The sequence below is a fragment of the Chaetodon auriga genome, chromosome 12, assembly GCF_051107435.1.
Source record: "Chaetodon auriga isolate fChaAug3 chromosome 12, fChaAug3.hap1, whole genome shotgun sequence".
NCBI classification, from domain to species: domain Eukaryota; kingdom Metazoa; phylum Chordata; class Actinopteri; order Chaetodontiformes; family Chaetodontidae; genus Chaetodon; species Chaetodon auriga.
The window spans coordinates 7,476,918-7,496,576 of record NC_135085.1 but is presented as its reverse complement, the minus strand read 5'-3'; the positions used below and the strand labels follow the sequence as shown (position 1 = coordinate 7,496,576).

General features: G+C 45.8%; 1 protein-coding gene across 3 annotated transcripts; it reads right to left on the bottom strand.

The window, feature by feature from the left end:
- Positions 1-457: 457 nt before the first annotated feature.
- On the bottom strand, positions 458-18,677 carry chd8 (chromodomain helicase DNA binding protein 8). 3 transcript variants are annotated; one of them, XM_076744835.1, is made up of 39 exons: positions 18,592-18,677; positions 16,397-17,463; positions 15,885-16,211; positions 14,695-14,808; positions 14,060-14,562; positions 13,797-13,908; positions 13,197-13,403; positions 12,966-13,034; positions 12,807-12,862; positions 12,582-12,699; positions 12,376-12,459; positions 12,055-12,192; positions 11,656-11,777; positions 10,743-10,986; positions 10,484-10,660; positions 10,008-10,151; positions 9,813-9,911; positions 9,547-9,706; positions 8,318-8,528; positions 7,997-8,192; positions 7,646-7,816; positions 7,218-7,508; positions 6,821-7,041; positions 6,521-6,723; positions 6,194-6,350; positions 6,016-6,105; positions 5,799-5,902; positions 5,549-5,672; positions 5,236-5,311; positions 4,836-5,107; positions 4,375-4,607; positions 3,405-4,058; positions 3,212-3,315; positions 2,886-3,107; positions 2,571-2,666; positions 2,344-2,457; positions 2,120-2,221; positions 1,919-2,023; positions 458-1,627 (listed from the first exon to the last, which is right to left on the bottom strand). In XM_076744835.1, the coding sequence occupies exons 2-39, from the start codon at positions 17,360-17,362 to the stop codon at positions 1,262-1,264; spliced, it is 7,752 nt and encodes a 2,583-aa protein (XP_076600950.1). In that variant the 5' UTR covers positions 17,363-17,463; positions 18,592-18,677; the 3' UTR covers positions 458-1,261. The 3 variants fall into 3 exon arrangements, with proteins under 3 accessions (XP_076600950.1, XP_076600948.1, XP_076600949.1); XM_076744833.1 differs by having other exon boundaries at positions 459-1,627; positions 3,212-3,318; XM_076744834.1 differs by having other exon boundaries at positions 459-1,627; positions 3,212-3,318; positions 13,197-13,400.
- Positions 18,678-19,659: the final 982 nt, after the last annotated feature.

Below are 19,659 nucleotides of genomic sequence, written 5' to 3'. Positions count from 1 at the left end.
CATTTCAGCTACAGCCTGCCAACAGCTACTGATCACAGATAGGATTTATCCAGACTTGATGATTCTTAAAAGATGAATAATGTATACTGTAATTCCATAGTGTATCTGAATATATACTAGAAATACAAATTGAAATAATAGCTGCATATTAAAGTTTAGACAAGAGCATGTACAATTGAGCACTACTGGAGTCGTTTTGGAGATCTAGCTGTTGTTTCATGCAGGGTGAGTCTAGAAATTCAATAGATGAGCTGTTGAACTTTCTTTTTAAGTAAGCTGATGTAGTACTGATCTAGTACTTCATACGTCTTGAGAATGTTGTACGTGTGGACACTTCCAGTAATAATAAAGGAAGCTCCTGTCCATCTGCTGTAGTGCACACACAACTGTTAAAGAGAAATGGAGATTTTTTTTTTGGGTTACAAACCTCCTTATAGCTTCTTCTTCATCAAAGTCACAATAACACACACAAACTTGCTTTCACTGTAGATTGCTGTTATTCATTTCACAGATACACTCAGATCATAAAACAAGAATAGTAACTCATTGCCGTCATCTTTGCACCATAGTACACAATTGACGAGCTCTACATTGTACAATACACCCATCCTCCTAGCACTGCTTCAGTAACTAATACGCCACTTTCCCTCTCCCTCCCTGTCAACCCCCACCCCTCCCACAGTGAAAACAATAACAGTACATCCACACACTGGATTCCCCTTGTAGTTCACACACTCGTCTGGACACACAAGATATGACCAAACGAGATCTGGGCAGGGGGTGGGGATTGTGGGATCTGGATCCAGGCTCTGCTCAGTACACATGTCCAGTTTCATGTAGTGCTAGAGGACCAGCATTGAGGTTCTTAGATAAGAAAAGGGTATCTGTACAGCAGGGGTCCCCTTTTGGTCATGACTGGGAATGTGATGGGAAAGAATTGGTTTGGAGGAAGAGCAGGAGAATGACAAGTCATGAAGTAAGAAAGCTCAGCTTTTTGCCATTTTGTCAAAGGTTAGAGAGGAAGATCGAGGAGACAAAGATGGAACATAATTGTGATGATGGAAAAAGAAAACAGATGGGTGCAAACCTGCTCCTTTCGTGGAAAAAAATCCCCTATATAAAATAAATGAATAAAAGTAGCAACAAAAAGAAAACACATCCATAATTTGATACATAATAGAGAAAAATAAATGATGAGGAATAACATGATTCATTGTTGAGAAGGGGACTAAGTCAGATGTGTTCGGAGCGAGGGGCTCAGTCAATCCTCTGAGCTTGATGAGGAGTCAGAGTCCTTCTGTTCTATGATGACATCGTCCAATAGCGCCTCTTGATCCGAGCTGTCATAGTCACCTTGGGAAAGGCTGTCGCCGCCCTCCATTTTAACGTCAAAGTCCGGACTGGTGATGAAATGATGGGACGTCTCCAGGTCCTCCTCATCCATCATGTAGGCTCCATCTGAGACCAGAGTCTCCTCTTCAACTCCGTCCAGGTTGGGGTCTTCAGGGGTGGGATCTGGAGTGTGGTGATGGTGGTGGTGGTGGTGGTGATGGCGGCGGCGGCTTTTCTTGGGGATCTCTGAGTGCTCGCTCAGCAGTCGGTGGAAGAAGGTCTCAGGCAGGAAGCCCTGTGAGAAGAAAAAAATATTATTGGAAACACGAAAATCTATTATGGGAAAAAGACCCAAATTTACCAATCAGGGAGAAAAGCTTTTTTCTGTAACCAAACATGATCAATTCTCTTCCAGTAAAAAACCGTACACCTCATTTTAACTACATTTCAACTGTACTTTAAAAGTGTCTTGAAAGTAGATTTAAAGAAGTAGAAGATCAGAGAGAAAGCAATGAAAAAGAAAGTCACATTTCTAAACAAACACTGCACAGCAAACATGGAATAATAGGATATCCTGAGTACATACAGAGCTCCGAACAGTTTCCGACCAATCGGGTGCTACAGCATTATCAGGATTCTCCTCCAGATATCCCCTCAGGTCTTGCAGCATCGGACAGAAAGCAGCTCCAACCTACGGAGGAGAAACATTGGGATGTTTGTCTGTAAGCGAGAGATAATACACGGCCAACAAATCAGGTGTACGGTATCATTTTGCTGTGGGTCTCACCTTCTTTCCTGTCCTCATGTTGATGACTTTGACCTTCTCACTGCCTGTCAGGGCTTTATCTGCCCTCCTCCTCCTCTTCCTCTTACTCCTGTTCACAAGAAGCTGAGGAAACAAGACGTGATGAAGTCGAAACATACTTTACACATTTTATTATACGCAGGGAAATATGAATTGACACTTAAACAGGTGATCCTGTTCATAACTGATGCATGTCACGAGCGTACCTCCAGCATGTCTCCCTCCACTTCATAATCAGGGTTCTCCTTCAACCACGTCGGAGGGTCCCTCCGCCGAGGAGTAAGCTCCAGTGGATCGTGAAGTCCATCTGGGTCAGACGACTGAAAGAGATACAGACAAAAACCGAGCTCGCAAACAAAATCCAAAGCACTTTTGTTTTTAAAATACAACTCCTCCTGTGCTTTACAGGAACATGTAAACTTGATTTTTATACCTCTTGGTCCTTGCGTCTCTTGCGACCGCTGCTCTCTCCTGCAGACCCATTGGGCATCAGAGCCTGCTTTGAGAAGGTCAGCTTCAGCCCCTCCTCCTGACAGAGTGAGAGACAAGAGCAGTTATTTCACTGTGAACTACACATCACAGCTGCACCTTGGAGCAGCTGAATGAAAGTATTTTGACAAACCTGGTCTGGAAACCTCTCCGATTCATGCAGATTTATCCACAAATAAAAGCAACAGAATGTCAGTTTTGGCATATTTTCCGCTGCCTGTCCACGCCTCAAATAATTCATTTTCTACTCTTTATTCACCTTGAGGAGCTTGACAGTGAACTCTCCATCATCTCCATCTGCCCCGGGGCCAACTGGCGTGCCGCTGGGTTTACGGATCACCCTTGTGTAGGCCATCTCGTCTCCCACCAGCTCTGAGCTCGGGTTGAGCTGAGCTTCAGACACGTAGCGCCGCCCTGAGGGCCACTGACCGGTCAGCACGAGCGTACACAGACTGTCCAGACGGTTGATCAACACACGGTCCTGAGGCCAAGAGGAAGCCACATGTATGAGTTGTTTACAACAAGAAAATAAACATGTGGTTTATTCCTTAAAGAGAAACGTTAACTGAACTGTAGATGAATTACCTTGGGCCAGTCCACTCTGAGAGGATCAGGAGGAGGAATGCCATCCTGAGATGGAGTCATTGAGAGTAAGCTATTATCTTCATCCACGTCACACAGCTTCATTCCTGCTAAGAAAAATAAAAGGGAAAACAATTCAATATGTTGTGTTTATTCCTGGAGGAATCAACATTTCTCTGTTTAACTACCAACATACTTCCTTCTGCCTCTTCCTCACTCTCTCCACTGTCATCACTGCTGCCTGATCGCTCGGACGATGATGAGCCTGAATCAGAATCTGAATCCGAATCAGACCCTCCCTCTCCTTTCCTTCCTCCTTCTGTTTTCCCGACCTTCGCTCGGCTCTTCTTCAAGCTCCAGCCTTGCCCTCCCGCCTTGCCGTCATGGTGACTCAAGGGCGTACTCTGCAGGTCAGCACTGATTTGACCGCCGAGCAACCGGGCGTCCTCTTCAGCTCCCTCCTCCTTCACACCGGGCACGTCCTGCTCAGTCTTTGGGTGGCTGAGGGGTACAATGGGCGGTGCCGGAGGTGGAGGGGGTGGGGCCTGTTGGTTTTGGATGAACTCTTCTCGAGCCTGACTGAAGGTGAACTGTGGGTCTGAGAAGATGGAGAGCTCCGTGCGGCTGACGCCGTGCAGTGCGGCGCCCAGCATCAGCTGACGGTCATGGTCCGGGATGTTCCACCAATTGGGCAGCTCAGAACTGAGCGGAGCCAACGGCAGACGCTCCTCCAGGGAGGGATGGGGCAGGACTCGCTCACGGAGGCGACGTAGGAGGCTGATGCGGTAAAGGGTACGGGAAGCACGTTCCTCAGTGATGGGGGCCACAGCCTGGGAAAGCTCTGATGGATCTGAGCAGGAAGAGAAAAGAGAGCTTTACTATAATGTGACTGCAAACTCTATGCAATCATATTCTACTTATGTTAATAACTACTCAATGTCCCCAGAGTGGGATAAATGAAGTCTGATTTTATCTTTTATCAGACTAAGGAAACTAAATTCACATAAGAAGAATACAGAAACCTTGAATAACCTGTGCATAAATACTGGAATCACCAGCAGTCAAATAGTTACACGTTGTTGGATTGAAAGTAAGCATTCAACACTTTAACTGCTGCTCAGGTAGCGAAGTCTGTCTACTTTGAAAGCACGTGTAGGAGGAGTTACCTTCACCACGGCCTGGGCGCAGGTGGCAAACTCTCCGGCACATGGCAACGAAGGAACGGAAGTATCGACTGAGACTCTCATCGGTTTTTTTATCCAGACGAGCAAAGGTACGGAAGCGGTTCCAGTCAAAATCAGGGTCTCCGCCCTCAGGAAGACCGGGCTCCTTTTTGATCTTTTCCACACCAAAAGTGGACACCACGCGGTAGAAGTCGCATTCTTCCCTACGTGTCCACCTGGGAGACAGACAGATGGCCAGTGAAGTGACGGATGAGATGGAAAATATTAAATATTTGTATCCACCTAACACATCGTTTTTAGGGATGGGTCATGTCTTCATCAATACTACAGTGGCTTGCTTATTTACTTTCACTCCACTAATCATCCTATCTTCCACTTACAGAGGTGCATGTATGCATGCCCCTGTGCCACTGCACACAGAAAATAAAGTAGCACCAGTGTACCTCTGCTGGCGCTCCTGCCGTGCAATCTCCTTCAGCTTGCTGGCCTGTTCGCACCGCCTGCGTCTACGGTCGCCCTTTGCCTCCGCTTCGATCTTCAGCTGCTCCTGCCTGTAGCTGCGTTGGTAAGCTGTGATCAGCCGCCGCAACCGTGCTGTTAGTGACGAGCTGGAGGGCCAGTCGCACGCACCACTCTGGCTGGATACGTTTTCTGTGATCGGTGGCCCCGCCTTGTCTTCCACAGAAATCTCATCGTCCACGTTCATGGAGTCAGGCTGGAGGACAGAATAGAGACTCGTTAAATTGTTTATTACTGTTGCTTTGTTCCAAAATATTCACCCAATTCTTTCCAAACTGAGCAGTGCAGACAGAAACACTTCAGTGAGATGGGTCAGATTGGTACCTCCTCGAAGAGATCTTTGGCGTGTCTTGATGCGGGCTTGAACTCCGGGTCCTCTGAGTACTTATCATAATCAGCACTGTACAACACAAACGATAAAGCACCATCAAGCTGGAGAAGGGCGAGGACTGTGTCCACCACAGGGGCTCACCTTTCCAATGTTTCATGAAGTTAATCTGACGACTTTGACCATTTAAATTCAAGTTGTAACAACAAAGTGAAATAAATGAAAATGTCTACAGTTTTTTAACTTGAGTCAGCTATTAATCAATAAGAGAACAAGTTTTAATTGGCCCTGCTGGCAAGAATCACTCACTCGTCTCCCAGCTCGGTGTCACCAGTGTGCTGCTCGGCATCAATGGCCTTGTCATCAGGCCGCCCAGCTCTCTCCAGGAAGCAGAGGCAAGGGTCAGCACGCATGGTGGTGTACATCTCATAACCTGGTAACAGAGATCGAGTCAAGGTTGTTAAATGACAAATAAATGCGCTGACATTTGAATTTACGCCAGACAAATCCCCATCCTTTTCTTGTAAATGTCACAAGCTTACATGTAGCAGAAACCTACCATGTTTGAATACGCCAGCGAGCAGTGAGCGGTCTGCCTCAGCATCCCACCACCCTGCAGGCACCTCCTGCTGCTCCATCTCAGGCATCCAGATATCAACATCTCTGGAGAAGATAAATAAATGCATGACATGCTATGTTTAACTGCACCACAGTCAGCTTCAGTAACTGAGTCAGTGTGTGTCTGCATTCACTGGGCGCAGGGCAGCATCACATACCTGATGTCAGCCCCTTTCAGGACAGAGTCGGCATGTTCGCCAATCACCTCCTGCTTCAGGTAGTAGAGCATACGCACCCTCAGCAACACCCTGAGGTGGGAGAGTAGAGGTTTTAGTGTTTGAACAGGGACGACAACGCTTTCAATCACACTCAGACAACTGATGAGGCTTCACTGACTTGTTGCACTGGTGCTTGAGGTGTTTCCGGTAGCTGTCGTCCAGGAGCAGGGTGTCAGGGTTGTACTTGTGGATCCATTCCACCTTCTGAACGTCAAATGTGCTCTGGGCCTTTACCCTCTTACCCTTCCTGCCTCTTGGAACAGGGATAGACAGGCCTGGGCAGACAAAATAAATATACAGTTACTTAACATTTCAATAACAGATATCTCAACAAACAACACAAATCAAGGAAAGGTCTTCAAGCACTGACTACATGAGGTTATGAGTTAAGTAGGAATGTGTTTTTTCTCCTTAAAACATGTTGTTATCGGTGTGCAGCTCCTACCAGAGTGGTTGAGTAGTGTTTGAGGCTCGCGCCCGTTCTCTGGCGGCGTGATGAGCTCCCAGATGAAACTCTTGATGTTCTCATCTCCACGGTAATGGAGCAAACAAAAGACCAGGATGACACGGCAAATCGTCTCCACGTCCCGTTCACTCAGACGGCGCTTACATCTGGCATGGGACAAGATGTCCCTCCAGCGACCCCAACTGCAGAAGAAGAAAACAGATTGTAGCACAAGAACAAGGGAAGGGAGTGAAGAGTATAAATTGACGGCACATAAAGGTATCAGCAAAGCCTTCGTACCCATAGACAAGCAGATGTTTCTCCACCCGGAAACAGTCAGTGCGGCCATAACCCCCGCCACTGTGTCGGTCAGAGCGTCTGGAGGCACGCGACTGTCTGGAATTGGCAGGCGGATACTCGTCGTCGCTGTCCAGATCAGACAGGTCTCCACCTTCGCCTCGTAAACTGGAGTACTGACGGGTCTGCTTGCGGACTCTGGGAGTGTCGATCACGAGGGTGTTCTGTGGGGGGAGAAGTTCATTTATTAATCACATATTAATCCCAAGCAACATGTCAGCATTTAATTAACATGCCTATTTACAAGAGTATAACTACATAATACACTAGTACAATCTGGAGTGTTTCACATGCTGTGGCAATCAGCACTGTCAGCTCTGGATGACCACTGCACACTTACCTTTCTATTGATGGAGTCCATGTCTATGTCAGCTTTCTTGGCCCACTTCTGCCAGAATTCCGGGTCATCAAGGGCAATGTCATTGCGGTTCTCAGAGGCCACAAAGCTGGCCTTGGAGAACGTGGAGCCTTTGCCCTCGCTCTCGATGGTGATGGTGGTGGCTCTTCGCTGAAGGATCTGGTCGATGTCCTCCTCGCAGAAACGACTGCCTTCATCATTCTCATCCATGATGGCAGCATAGGCTCCCTTCCTCAGCAGGTCCTCAATCTCCTTCTTGGAGAACTGCTGGATCTGTTAAAGGCCAAGCAGAAAGCCATGTACAAAACTGGATTAAGCAAACTCATTTTTCAGAATAAATGAGGTACAACACAACAGAGCAACTTCAAAATGACCTGGCAGTCTGAGTGAATGATTGTCAGGTTTCTTACCCCGTTGACATTGCTGTCTTTGTTGCCACTCATGCTCTGCAGGACGGCACGATCCAGCCCAAGCTTCAAACTTGCTTTATCCAGCATCTCCCTTTCATAGGAGTTCCGAGTGATCAGACGGTAGACCTTGACAGCCTTAGACTGGCCAATACGATGACACCGTGCTTGAGCCTGATAGAAGCATTTAAAAAAAGGGATAAGTGGGCACCACATACAGCTACTGAAATCAAATCGGATCCAAGTTTTGGACAAAAGAGTCTGTAAACAAAGAAACAAATGTACAGAATGTTTGTTGCTCTTGCAGTCTCATTGAACTAACTTTATAGTAGACCGTACAGCACAATCTCGTACCTGCAGGTCATTTTGAGGGTTCCAGTCAGAGTCAAATATAACACAGGTGTCAGCAGCAGTGAGGTTAATACCCAGGCCGCCAGCACGGGTACACAGCAGGAAGACAAAGCGGTCTGAGTCAGGCTTGCTGAAGCGATCGATGGCAGCCTGACGTAAGTTCCCACGCACTCTGCCATCAATTCGCTCATAAAGGTATCTGTAAAAAAAACAAGTTCACATCACATTAACATGTCACAATTCCTCATAATACTTAAGTTATGACAATATTTAACACATTTTATAAATCATCAACTGCATCAAAATACACCCTGGCCCTCTCACCTCTTGTTAATGAGGTAGTCCTCCAGAATGTCCAAGCAGCGCACCATCTGGGAGAAGATGAGCACTTTGTGGCCACCTGCCTTGAGGCGAGGCAGCAGCTTGTCCAGTAGCACCAGCTTGCCGGCCGACCGAATCAGGGCCTGCAAATGGAAGTCGGGAGCCAGGGGGTCATAAACCTCCCGCAACTCCGCTACGATCTTCTCCTCCGCGCCTGGACAAGAGAGAGACAAGAGGTCCAATTTTACAAATCTATTCAATGATGCTGGCTTTCCACGGCTGGAATGGCAGCGATCTGCTGTGCAGTATTGAAGTTACTGTGATGCATATTTGTTAATAATAATCACCTTCATCAATATCAACAGTTTACTTTAATGCTCCTCTGTTTCTAAATGACAAACAGGGATGTCAAGCTGTCATCAAAATATATTGTGCTTTTAGGCCTCCAGACAATCAGTGGTGAAGTGAATGTTACAGACTCATGGGCACTTTACATTTGAATTAGACCACTAGAGGAGTCACTTTGCAACAACTTAAGCTTTTGTTTTCCCTCAGAATGACTGATAGCCGTTCCACACACTCAGATTTTATACTGCCCTTTCCAAGTAATCATATTACAGCTGACTGTGAGTGACAACTAACCATGAAGGAAGCCTTTTAAGTTTCAAAAGATAAATGAATCAGTTTGAAAAATAAGTGCTAACCGCAGTTGTCATCACTTTAAATTTGCACCTCTTGTTTACACAGCATATATTATGCTATGACCTGTGAAGCCAATCTCAGCACCATCCAAACCTGCAGCAAGCACAGCTCACACTGCTTATCGTGTGCAGACAGCTTTCAAAAAACATTTCACCTCTGATATACAATGAGCTCACTCTGAAAAATGGCACCAAATAAAAACAACAATGACTCGTGGTACTTCCTGAAACACCATTTGTTTTTCTGCCAAGTGAAATGCTAATACTTGGAATGGCCCTTCGAATGAATATGAATAATAAGGCACAATTCAGGTCAGTTACTACTGAAAATATATGTACAGCTGTACATTTTCAAGCCTGAATGTAGCACACACACACAAACACAGAACGCATGATGCCCAGAACAAAGGACTAAACAACCTTGGCACACTGTCGTTAATCACATCCAACACCAGTAAATGTATTCTCAATACATTTAAAATTATCAACAGTGCTTGGAGACAACTGTGAGTTAATATTGTGATGCAGTACCATTGATGAGGTAGGGGTGGTTGCAGCACTTGCGTAGCTCCATCATAGTGTTGAGCAGGTTCGGGACATTGCTGTTACTATTTGCTCCTAAACTGAGGAAGCTGAAGTTCCTCTCCAGGATGGCCCGGTAGTACTTCTTCTGGACATCCGTCAACTCAACCTGAGAGGGAGCACAGTCCAAGAATCAAACGATTAGCCTATTTGTGTCATTCAAATCTCCTAACAAAACACAGAGTTTACATGAATGTGCACTAATATACACCAACCTCAATGATGGTCTCTTGTTTGGGTGCCAAGTTCTTCTCAACATCCTCTTTGAGCCTTCTTAACATCATGGGTTTCAAGATGGCCTGCAGTTTCTGAACCTGTGGGCAAAAAAAAAAGAAAGATTTGCTCAGTGACAATTGTGTTACACCCTCAGCAAAGGTGTCTGTGAATGTGTGTGTGTGTATATTTCACACCTGTTCTTCTGTTTTGAGGTCTCCAAAGTCTCTGAGGAATTCAGTCTCAGAGGGGAACTGAGCAGGCTCCAGGAAATGAAGCAGACTGAAGAGTTCCTCCACAGTGTTCTGGAGAGGAGTGCCGGTCAACAACACTTTGTGTTCCTGGGAGAGACCACAGAACATAAACAGAACATAAGGAGGAGAGGAAGTGGAGGAAAGCATTTATCAGGCAGGGAGGAAAGGAAAAAAAGATGCAAAAAAGAAGGGGACAATAAAGAAGGAAGAGGGGGAAGAACCAGGAATTCAGAAGGGAAAAGAACATAACAGGTATGGAAAAGTTCAGATGGGGTCTCACTACCCTTGAAAAGCCACCCACAGTGAATGTCAACGTCAAACTGATTGCAACAGTTAACAATAAGATTTTTGGAGCAGCAGATTTCCTGTTCTATCCTATTCACCGATTTTGCCCTGAAATCCGGTTGTGGTCCACTCACCAGATCCAGCATCTTCAAGCTGTCCAACAGCTTGCAGTTGCGATTCTTAAGGCGGTGAGCCTCATCAATGATCACACAACGCCAGGAGATCTCCCTCAGCTCCGGGCAGTCAGATAAGACCATCTCAAAGGTTGTGATGAGGGCATCAAACTTGTACGCACCCGGGATCAAGTGCTCCTTTAGACAGAACGGCAATTCTCATTAGACGCGTTTAACATCAGTGAAGTAAATCGACAACGATCATAATCAGTAACTCCACCTTATCATCCTTGCAGTACATCTCATACTGCTGGATCATCTGTCGGCTGGCCAGGCTGCCGTGGTAGACGATGGCGTTCATGTTGGTCCATGTGGAGAACTCCCTCTCCCAGTTGGTGATGGTGGAGAGGGGGGCAATGACCAGGAAGGGGCCTTGGATGCCAGCAGCGTAGATCTCAGACAGCAGCGTGATTGACTGGATGGTCTTCCCCAGACCCATCTCATCTGCCAGGATACAGTTCTGCCTGAGAATCAAGAAACAGAGAGTAATTAGTGAAGCAATCAACAAGCATGACTCCAAAAGAAGTTACTTTTTCCTGAACATAGAGGACACAGTGCCTACGTCATGCAGTCCCCTTATTTTGTGCTCTACTACAATCCAATGCAACCCCAATTCTAAAGTTGTTTGTGTGACTGGTTTAATTACACAGTGTTTCTGCACATTTTGACAGGTTATATTTAAGACTTTTTTAAGACCACTATGAATGCACCTGAACACCTTAGCCACATTAGCCCAAACAGCACATCATGACACACTAGCTGAGTGTGCTCTGATAAATTCTGAACAAGCTGCACAGTTTGCATTATTGGTTCTTTGTTCCATTTTATAGTTTTGTTACAGCTCGAATATGACACATCAAAAAGCAAGACTGAGGTTACTACAACTTCATAAAGGCAGCCTTACCCTCATAATCCAATCAATCAATTTTTAAGACAATATTTTGTGAGGACATTTTAAAAGGCCTAAAATTCAGATTATTGGATTTTAGACCCCTTAAGGAGCCTCAGAAACACTGATTACTCAGTGAAACTAATCCAGTTTGCCTATGGTTTTAAAATGCTACCTGGCATCATGGAATGTAGTGTGTGTGTGTGTGTGAGAGAGAGAGAGAGAGAGAGAGAGAGATAAATACCTGTTGTACCAGTTGAAGAGCAGCCAGTTGACTCCCTCCAGCTGGTACTCTCTGAGCGTGTTGCCATTCTTGTACTCTCTGGACTCCTCCAACTTCTTCCATGAACTGGCAGTCGGCCGTGCCTGAGGAGAGACAATGAAACACGGATGAAAAGACGAGAACCGCCTGAACCCTTTACGTTTTGGTTTTGGACACCATCGCATTGGCCTCAGGTATAGCAGCATGAGTTTTTATTCTAAAGAATAATTCTTTTCCACCCACATTCACTGCATCTTCTCTTTGTTGGTGCACCATATTTTCCACTTTAACCAAGTGGGAAAACCTTGTTTAATTCTGAATGTGCATAAAAACCAGGTAATTAGAATTAAACTCCTGACTATTTCCCACTTGACTGCTCACCGTTCTCTTCAGGCGAGGTTGCCGGTTTTGGATTTTGCTGAACTCTTCAACCTTGCCCTCGTCCACGTCCTCCTTCAGTTCCCAAGTCGCGTCTTCGTAAGGCAGAGAGCACCACTTCACCAAGTAGTAGATTACAGGCTAGAGGGAAGAGAGTGAAATCGAGTATTTAACTATTGCAAATGTGTAACTTGATAAAAAAAGAGAACGGGTCATTATTCTGATAGAAAAAAGGAAGAGTTCAGCCACACAGTCAAGACAGGATCAGACTTTCTCTTTCATCCAGCTGTGAAAGTGATTCCCTGTTAGGGCCTGGTCTCTCACCTCGCCATTGTCCTTGTCCACACTGTGGGAAACATCCAGGATTCTGTCCACCTCTACGTAGTCTGGGTTAAACGGCTCCTCATCCTGCAGAGGCCCACAAGAGACGGGGGTCAGAGACGGTGGAAATATGTAGAAAGCTATAGTTCGTGTAGTTCAACCACATCCTAAAACAAGAGGTTTCATCATGTGCCGCCCCCCCCCCTCACCTCCTGGAAGAGGTGCCTCATCTGTGCATGTTTGGTCTTGAACCTCTTGATTTTTTGATGGATCCTCTTATCTTTCTCCAGCTGCTCCAAACTGGCCCACTCACAGTGTAAGTATGAACTAAGAACAAGAGAGTCAAGTTTTATTCATCTGGATGACGACACAACAAAAAAAAAAAAAGAAAAAAAGAAAAATGAAAATAACTGTCAAGAGATCTTAAAACTTACTAGTTTTTGTATTTCACAAAGAATTCCTCAACATTGGTATACTGGCCCTGGGACACCTGGGAGAGAAGAAAGGGTTTTTGGGTTTCCATGATTCTCAAAATTAGATTAAATCATCTTAAAGAATTGTACTGGAATAACTAAAAAAGAGATTAAACATACTTCTTTCTTGGTTAACCTCATAGACAGAACTTTGTCTACAATGGCAGCATCTTCTTCACTTGGGTTTTCCTGTAAAAATCAAACAGTACAACACTGAACTGTTGACCTTGCTCTTAATATTCAAATCCAACACATCCATCCTGTTTCAGTCTGAGCCCATCTTTTAATGGTGGTCGTTTCAATCTCACCTTAGACAAAAAAATAACCTTGTTACAACAGTTCTGCACTCACCACAAAGAACTGCATGCTCGCGTGTCCGTCACCATCCACCTCCATTTCCTGTTTAAGCTGCGCTGCTGCCCCGCAACTGATGGAGGCCAGAGCTTCCGCGGCTGTGGTAACGTCCACATCTTCCTGCTCATCCTCATCATCTGTTATCTTGATATCCAGGTCCTCTGTGTACTTCTTTCTCTTCACCACCCGATTGGAGCGCCTCTTCTGGCCAGAAGAGAGAGGTGTAAATTGAGTGTGTTTTGAAAAAGGTCATGCAGATAACTCATGGTCACACACACCACAATGTAAAATAATGAGAACAGACATTATTAAATGTCCACCTCTGTCTGTGGCATTACTTTCCACTTCAATTCAAACAAAAAAAAAGAAAAGAAAAAAGACAAGGGAAAAAAAAAAAGAAAAATCACACGCTTTGTAGATTGTGCTGATGTCTGGCTCTAAAACAGGTTTCACTACAAAACAGTTTTGTCCCTGGAGACAATATCGTCCTTTATATATGTATCCATTGTCTTTGGTTGTGCTGACTATTGATAAGATTTGGGGGAAGTTTTCAAAAGTGTGCTGATCTTACTAACGTGACTGTGTATGTGTTTGTACCGTAATCAGGTCATCCTCCAGTGCAGCAGGTGAGGCCGGACTCAGCTCCCCATCAGAGTGGTCTGAGGACACATTTCTCTTTCTTTTCTTTGCTCCCACCAGAGTAATGGTGCTGTGGTGGAGGAAGAGAGCAAAGACAAACACAGAATGAAGTAGTGGCAAAACACCATTAAATATCCATCGAGAAGACAGAACACAGATGCATTGAAATGATTCCCTCCACACAAATACATACATATATATTAGATATTTATATCACTAACTTTGTCTTGGTCTTGCTTTTGCTCTTGTTTCCAGCCCCAGGTATTACTGTGCATCCAGCCACCCCAGTTGTTCCTCCTGGTGTCTTCGCTTTGCTCTTTTTGTCGGCCCCCCCTGCGGTTTTGGGCACTGTTCCCCCAGCTACGGGACTCTTCTTCTTGCTTCCTCCTCCGCTGGTCTTTTTCTTAGCAGCAGACACCACAGTCAGGGTGCCTCCTGTTTCCGGGGAGGTCTGTGTGGTTGGAAGCTCGTTCTGGTTCAGGACTCTGGGCAGGTTCTTCTCACCACGTGCTTTGGCCCGGGCTATGGCTTCAGCCACAATACGGTTTGCTTTCTCCTGCTTGTCCAGGATCTCCATTCGTCGCACAGAGGCAGGGTCGTCGGGGGCCTTGGTGATGCGGATGGCCTGGGACGGAGTTGTGGTTGTCGTGGAGGGGCCTGCAGCTGACGTGTTGATGACCTTCACCACAGACACGGTGCTGCCAGCAGAAGTGGCTGAACTTGTCTGTGTGAAGGAGAATGTTTCAGAGTGAAGAAACTCTTTGCATCTTCTGTCATTTTTTCTGGGAAAGCAGTAAGCCCCCCTCTAGTGTACAGTATATAAAATAAGAAAATGTCTGCACATCTGGAGGCCTACCTGCGGCTGGAGAAGCATTTTAAGCGGCACTGCAACTCTCTGTCCTCCTTGGCCCTGTGAGATCTGCAACACCTGTGGGCTGCCTGCATTGCCAGCTCCTGAGACTAACTGGTACTGGGAGAGTGGAAGAAGAGACATGTCAAGTCACGGTCCACTTTGAAAAGAATCAAAGTGGGAGATTACAAAGCCAGGTTAGATGTAACACAGTAGAGCAGTTAAAATACATGATCTGAGAATTTGGCAGAACTTTCGGATTTTTGGGAAATGTGTTTGTTTGGCGTCTATCAACAGTCAGACGAGAGTGGAGCAATTATCAATTTAATCTTCGTACTCTCATATAGATATCTCTCCAGGGTGGTTTAGGTTTGACAGCTTCAGAGTTGAAAAAGACACCTTTGAAAGAGCTACACTAACTGTTTCCCTCTGCTTCAGAACATTGTGTTAAGCTAGCCTAACACAGACCAACCTCTGTTCTGAAAGCACAGAGATCAGTATCACCTCTGATTGTTTCATCTAAGCCACGACTATGAAATAGCAATAAACTAAGCAAAAACACGCCCAAGCTGCACATGTGTATCTTACATGGCAACTTCATTGTGATTTACGGTCATGTAGAAGTTATGTCAAACATTATTTTGACAAACTTTTAAGGGCCAACAATCAATTTGACTTAGCTGCTACATACAGAAAGAGCAACACTGCTGATTTCTAAATTGAACCCATTCAGCCTCAAGTAAGGAGGACACAGGGAAGTCTGATCTAAAATTCCTACTGTTTTCTTTATCTCCAAGTGTTTCTAAAACTTGCTCACTCCAGTCCATCTGTTATCCACTGGCTACAGTGAGCTGATACCATGCGCCATTCAAAACAACAACTGTCCATATATGGCCAATAAAAGTGAGCTAGCGTTAACGCAACAGGAATGGTTGAAAACTTGACTACAAACAGACAATGTCAATATTGAGTGTGTCGGGAAAAACTTTTGCTTAAATCAATATTAGCAACACTCAAGACCTTCAACTTCCCCTTTGAATTTCATCAACAGAGAACAAGTGGCAGTTTGCATGATTTCTTAAATGAACACAGCACTTTATCACAAAAGAGTACATCAGAGCTCAGAGTAATCTGCCACAAGCAAGAAAAGAGGAAAACTACATGATTAAACAAATAGGTACTTTCATGCTCCTCACCTTAACGCCTCCTTGTTGGTTGGGCTGTTGCTGCACCTGCAGTTGAATTGTGAGGACTTTCGGCTGTCCTCCAGCCTGTCCTGCAGCCCGAGCCTGGGTCAGGGCAGCTAGTTGGCTTCCCTGGAGCACCAGTTTGCCTCCTGGCAGCTGACCCAGCAGTAGTCTAGCTGGAGCCTGGGTCTGCTGCTGTTGCCCCCCATGGCCTGTCTGAACCTGTTGGATTTGTGTGACCTGCTGCTGGGCTGTAACAGCTTGACCCGCTGGTGCAGCAGAGCCAGCCTGGGAGGGCTGCTGAAGAACCAGGGTGATCCTCTTTGCTTCACCACCCTAGAATCAGAAACACAGAATCAGACTTATTATGACACTCAAGAAAGAAACTGACCTAAAAATACAGCTAGTGAAACTCAGCAATGATGTGCAAACCATTAAACCAATCCAAGCGTGACCTGCTGTGGAGCAGCTGTCAGGGTGACACCTTGCAGTCAGCCTGTCGTGGCAGAGGTGGTGCTTACCTGCGTTTGGGCTTGCATGGCTGGCTGGAGCTGCACTTGGCCCTGAGCCTGAACCTGGATCTGAGCTGCCTGGCCTTGGGGCTGTACCTGGATCTGGGCAGCCTGGGGCTGGACTTGGACTTGAGTCTGGCTTTGAGCCATCTGTGCTTGGGCTGGGATCTGCACCTGAACCGTCTGGCCTTGCGTCTGCTGGGGCATGGAAGTCAGTAGCATCTGTTTCACTGGCCCGTTGGGAGACTGCAGCAGCCTCTGAACCCCTGCAGCACCCACCTTGACTTGAGCTTGTCCTGGGCTCGCCTGATTCAAAACTGTTCCCCCCTGCAGTATGGACATACCAGGTTTAAGAGGAGTACCAGACAACACACGGATGACTTTTCCACTGGTCTGGCCTGTGGCTCCTGATACAGTCTGCAGCACCTGGGCTTGACCCTGGGGACCTTTAAGAATGACAATTTTGCCACCAGCCTGCTGTGTGATGGCAGCTAATTGCTGTGGGGTGAGCTGGTGAGTTATGTGTGTAAGCTGCGTGGTGGCAGTGGTGGTGGCCGGAGAGCTGGAAACAGTCAGAGGTGAGCTCAGCAGGACAGTGCTACTGGTGGCCACGCTGGTGTTGCTGACAATAGGTATGGTGGTCTGGGCCTGGATCTGAGGTACAGTATCAACAGAGGCCGGGGCTACAGTGGGAGCTGCAGCTATGGAAACAGTCTGAGCAGTCAGCACTGGCACTGGCTGCTGTGAGAGGGCTTGAACGGGGGCAGGGTCTGGGATGGCGGGAGCTGCTACAGGAACATTAAGGTCTGCGTTGACCGTGAGCTCCGGCTCAGCTGGCGGGTCAACTTGGCCCAGTGCCAGCTTAAGGGCCTCCTCCACTGGGTCTGAAGATCCCTGAGACAAGGAATCATCCGGTAGGGCATCCAGGTTAAACAGGGGTGTGTCCTCAAAGAGGTCCATGATGGGGTCTGCCATCTTGCCCACTCCACACAGGGAGACGGGCACAACGTTAAAAAGACTCCGAGATGGAAGCTAAATAGTTGCAGTCCAATTCTTCTCAGCTTTTAAGTAGACAGCTGTTAAGAGAGGAGAAACACTGACGTAAATGAAGCAGTTAATGATTTTGACATTATTTAAACAAACTCTACTGTATGCTAATGTACTCTCATCACACCTGCTTTAAACCTGAATACATCAACCACAATTTGATGTGCTTCACTCGATGGTTAGTAAGTGTGTTTAAATGTTCAACAATACAAGGAGCAGACAGAAGCTTGGCAACTGTGGCCCTATGTGGCAAAAGGCAATCGAGTAACTTCAGGTCCTTGTTTCCTTCTCAGCTCCAAATGTTGTTCCATGTTCATTTGATCCAGATCAACATCACAACATCATTCATTTACGTTTGGTTCCTGAAGCACGGAAAGGATGTACACGGACAACTTTCACATGAACACACATGTATCTTCTGTGCGCTGATACTGAACAGATCAGGTTTACTCTGTTGTTAGTGAGGTCCATCATACCGTGCACTTATTTAACAACTATGATATGAAAGTAAAAAAGTTTGAACGACACGATGGATGACCACTGGGTTATACAAAAATACTTGTTTTGGGTATAACATCGAACTCGTGGCCGCCTTTTCCAGAAAACGGGTTCAATGTGACATTAAAGGTTTAGGGGGTGAAAAACTACAAATTTGAGGCAGTTTCAATGGTAATATACAAAGACTACCCAGGAGAGCTTCAGTGAATGAAAATAGTTGGTTGTGAAGTCAGACGAGGAGGGTACTGATGCTGGAGAGGCAGGATGCTTTCCTCTCTGCTCGTATTGCAGTCTTTCTCACAAAACCGTCGGCTAGCATTAGCTTGTACCGCGACCAAGATGTGCCTATTACAAAAGCGTGTGTGGGACCGAAAACGCTTAAAAACTCGGTGTATTGTATGTTTGGAATCGTTACCTCCCTTCTCTGTCATTTACTACCAACCATTCAGTCTACCGGACTCCTTCAATCTCATCAACAAACCGGACCAAACCAAAGCAACGTGCCACAATAACCATTGCCCGTCAACGTTCAGACACGGGTTAGGCCGCAATACTGTTTCGGTTGATCTGCGTCTAATTTTCGGCAAAAATACCTGAAAATAACCATCATATCCACTGCCCTAACTCTCACAGTAATAATTTCGGCGTGCTAAATTTACCTTTGCATCGACACACATGGCTTTCTCCGTCTCACAACACTGTACGATTACAGGAAACGGCCAGGGAAGAGCAGGAACTAACTTTCTTGCCAGAGAAAGCGTAGAAAGCGTGCCCCTCGGATGTTATCAATCGGTGATTGGTCCGTTTCCCCCAAAGCCGGCAGCATACGGCAATTTCATTGGCTAGACGAGCATTCCATCATATATACGGCTGCTCCTGGGCGGGATGAGAGCCGTAGTTGGGTAGAGAAAACAATAAATGCGGCCTAGCTGGGACCATTTGACTGGGTGATCCTGAGCATTGCCGTTTTACTGCCATAGATGCTCACATTAGAAGGCGCTTGCCCTTTAGAGCTGACTGGAGAAAAATAGACGGCGTTATAATCTTCTGAAAGGGGGAAGAGAGGGTATAACCGAGCAGGCCCGTGTATGGAAGACACTGTCTGTTTTATCAGGGTTTTATTACATTGTCTATAGCTCAGGAGCCATCTTCATCTTGTGATATTGTTCTGTTATTTTCTAAAAGTATATACCAGACAACGTAGGTACAACGAGGGATTTTTGTCTATCATAACATTTTGAGGTAACAAAAACAGCTTTTTTTTCAAGGCGCCAACGTGATGACCTGTGCGCTTTCATGGGTAATTCAGTTGTATGTGATCTGGGTTTTGGCGCCCTCTAGTGCCTCCAGACTGAAATACCACTATTGGCCGTTTCGGCTTTATTCTAATGTAAATTTCAGTTTTTATTTAAAGTAAGGCGAGATTATCCTCTAGGGGGGCCCTTGACAGAAATGACCAACTATCTACCCCCAATTCCTTCTCCTTTACGTGAATTGTGTATGGTTTCAGCGGGTTTGCTGTGTGGTAACTTGAATAATCAAATTAATTTAGGAATATACCCTATGTAAGTACAAAATAAGATGGAATAATGGAATTCTCACTATGAGATTTTGATATAGGGCCTGTGTTAAGGATAAGGTCACAAGGTGTAGTTTATAAAGCCCAGGATGTCAGATGATATTGTATTTTAATAACAGCAAAATCTGAAAACTGATCACTGCTTTTA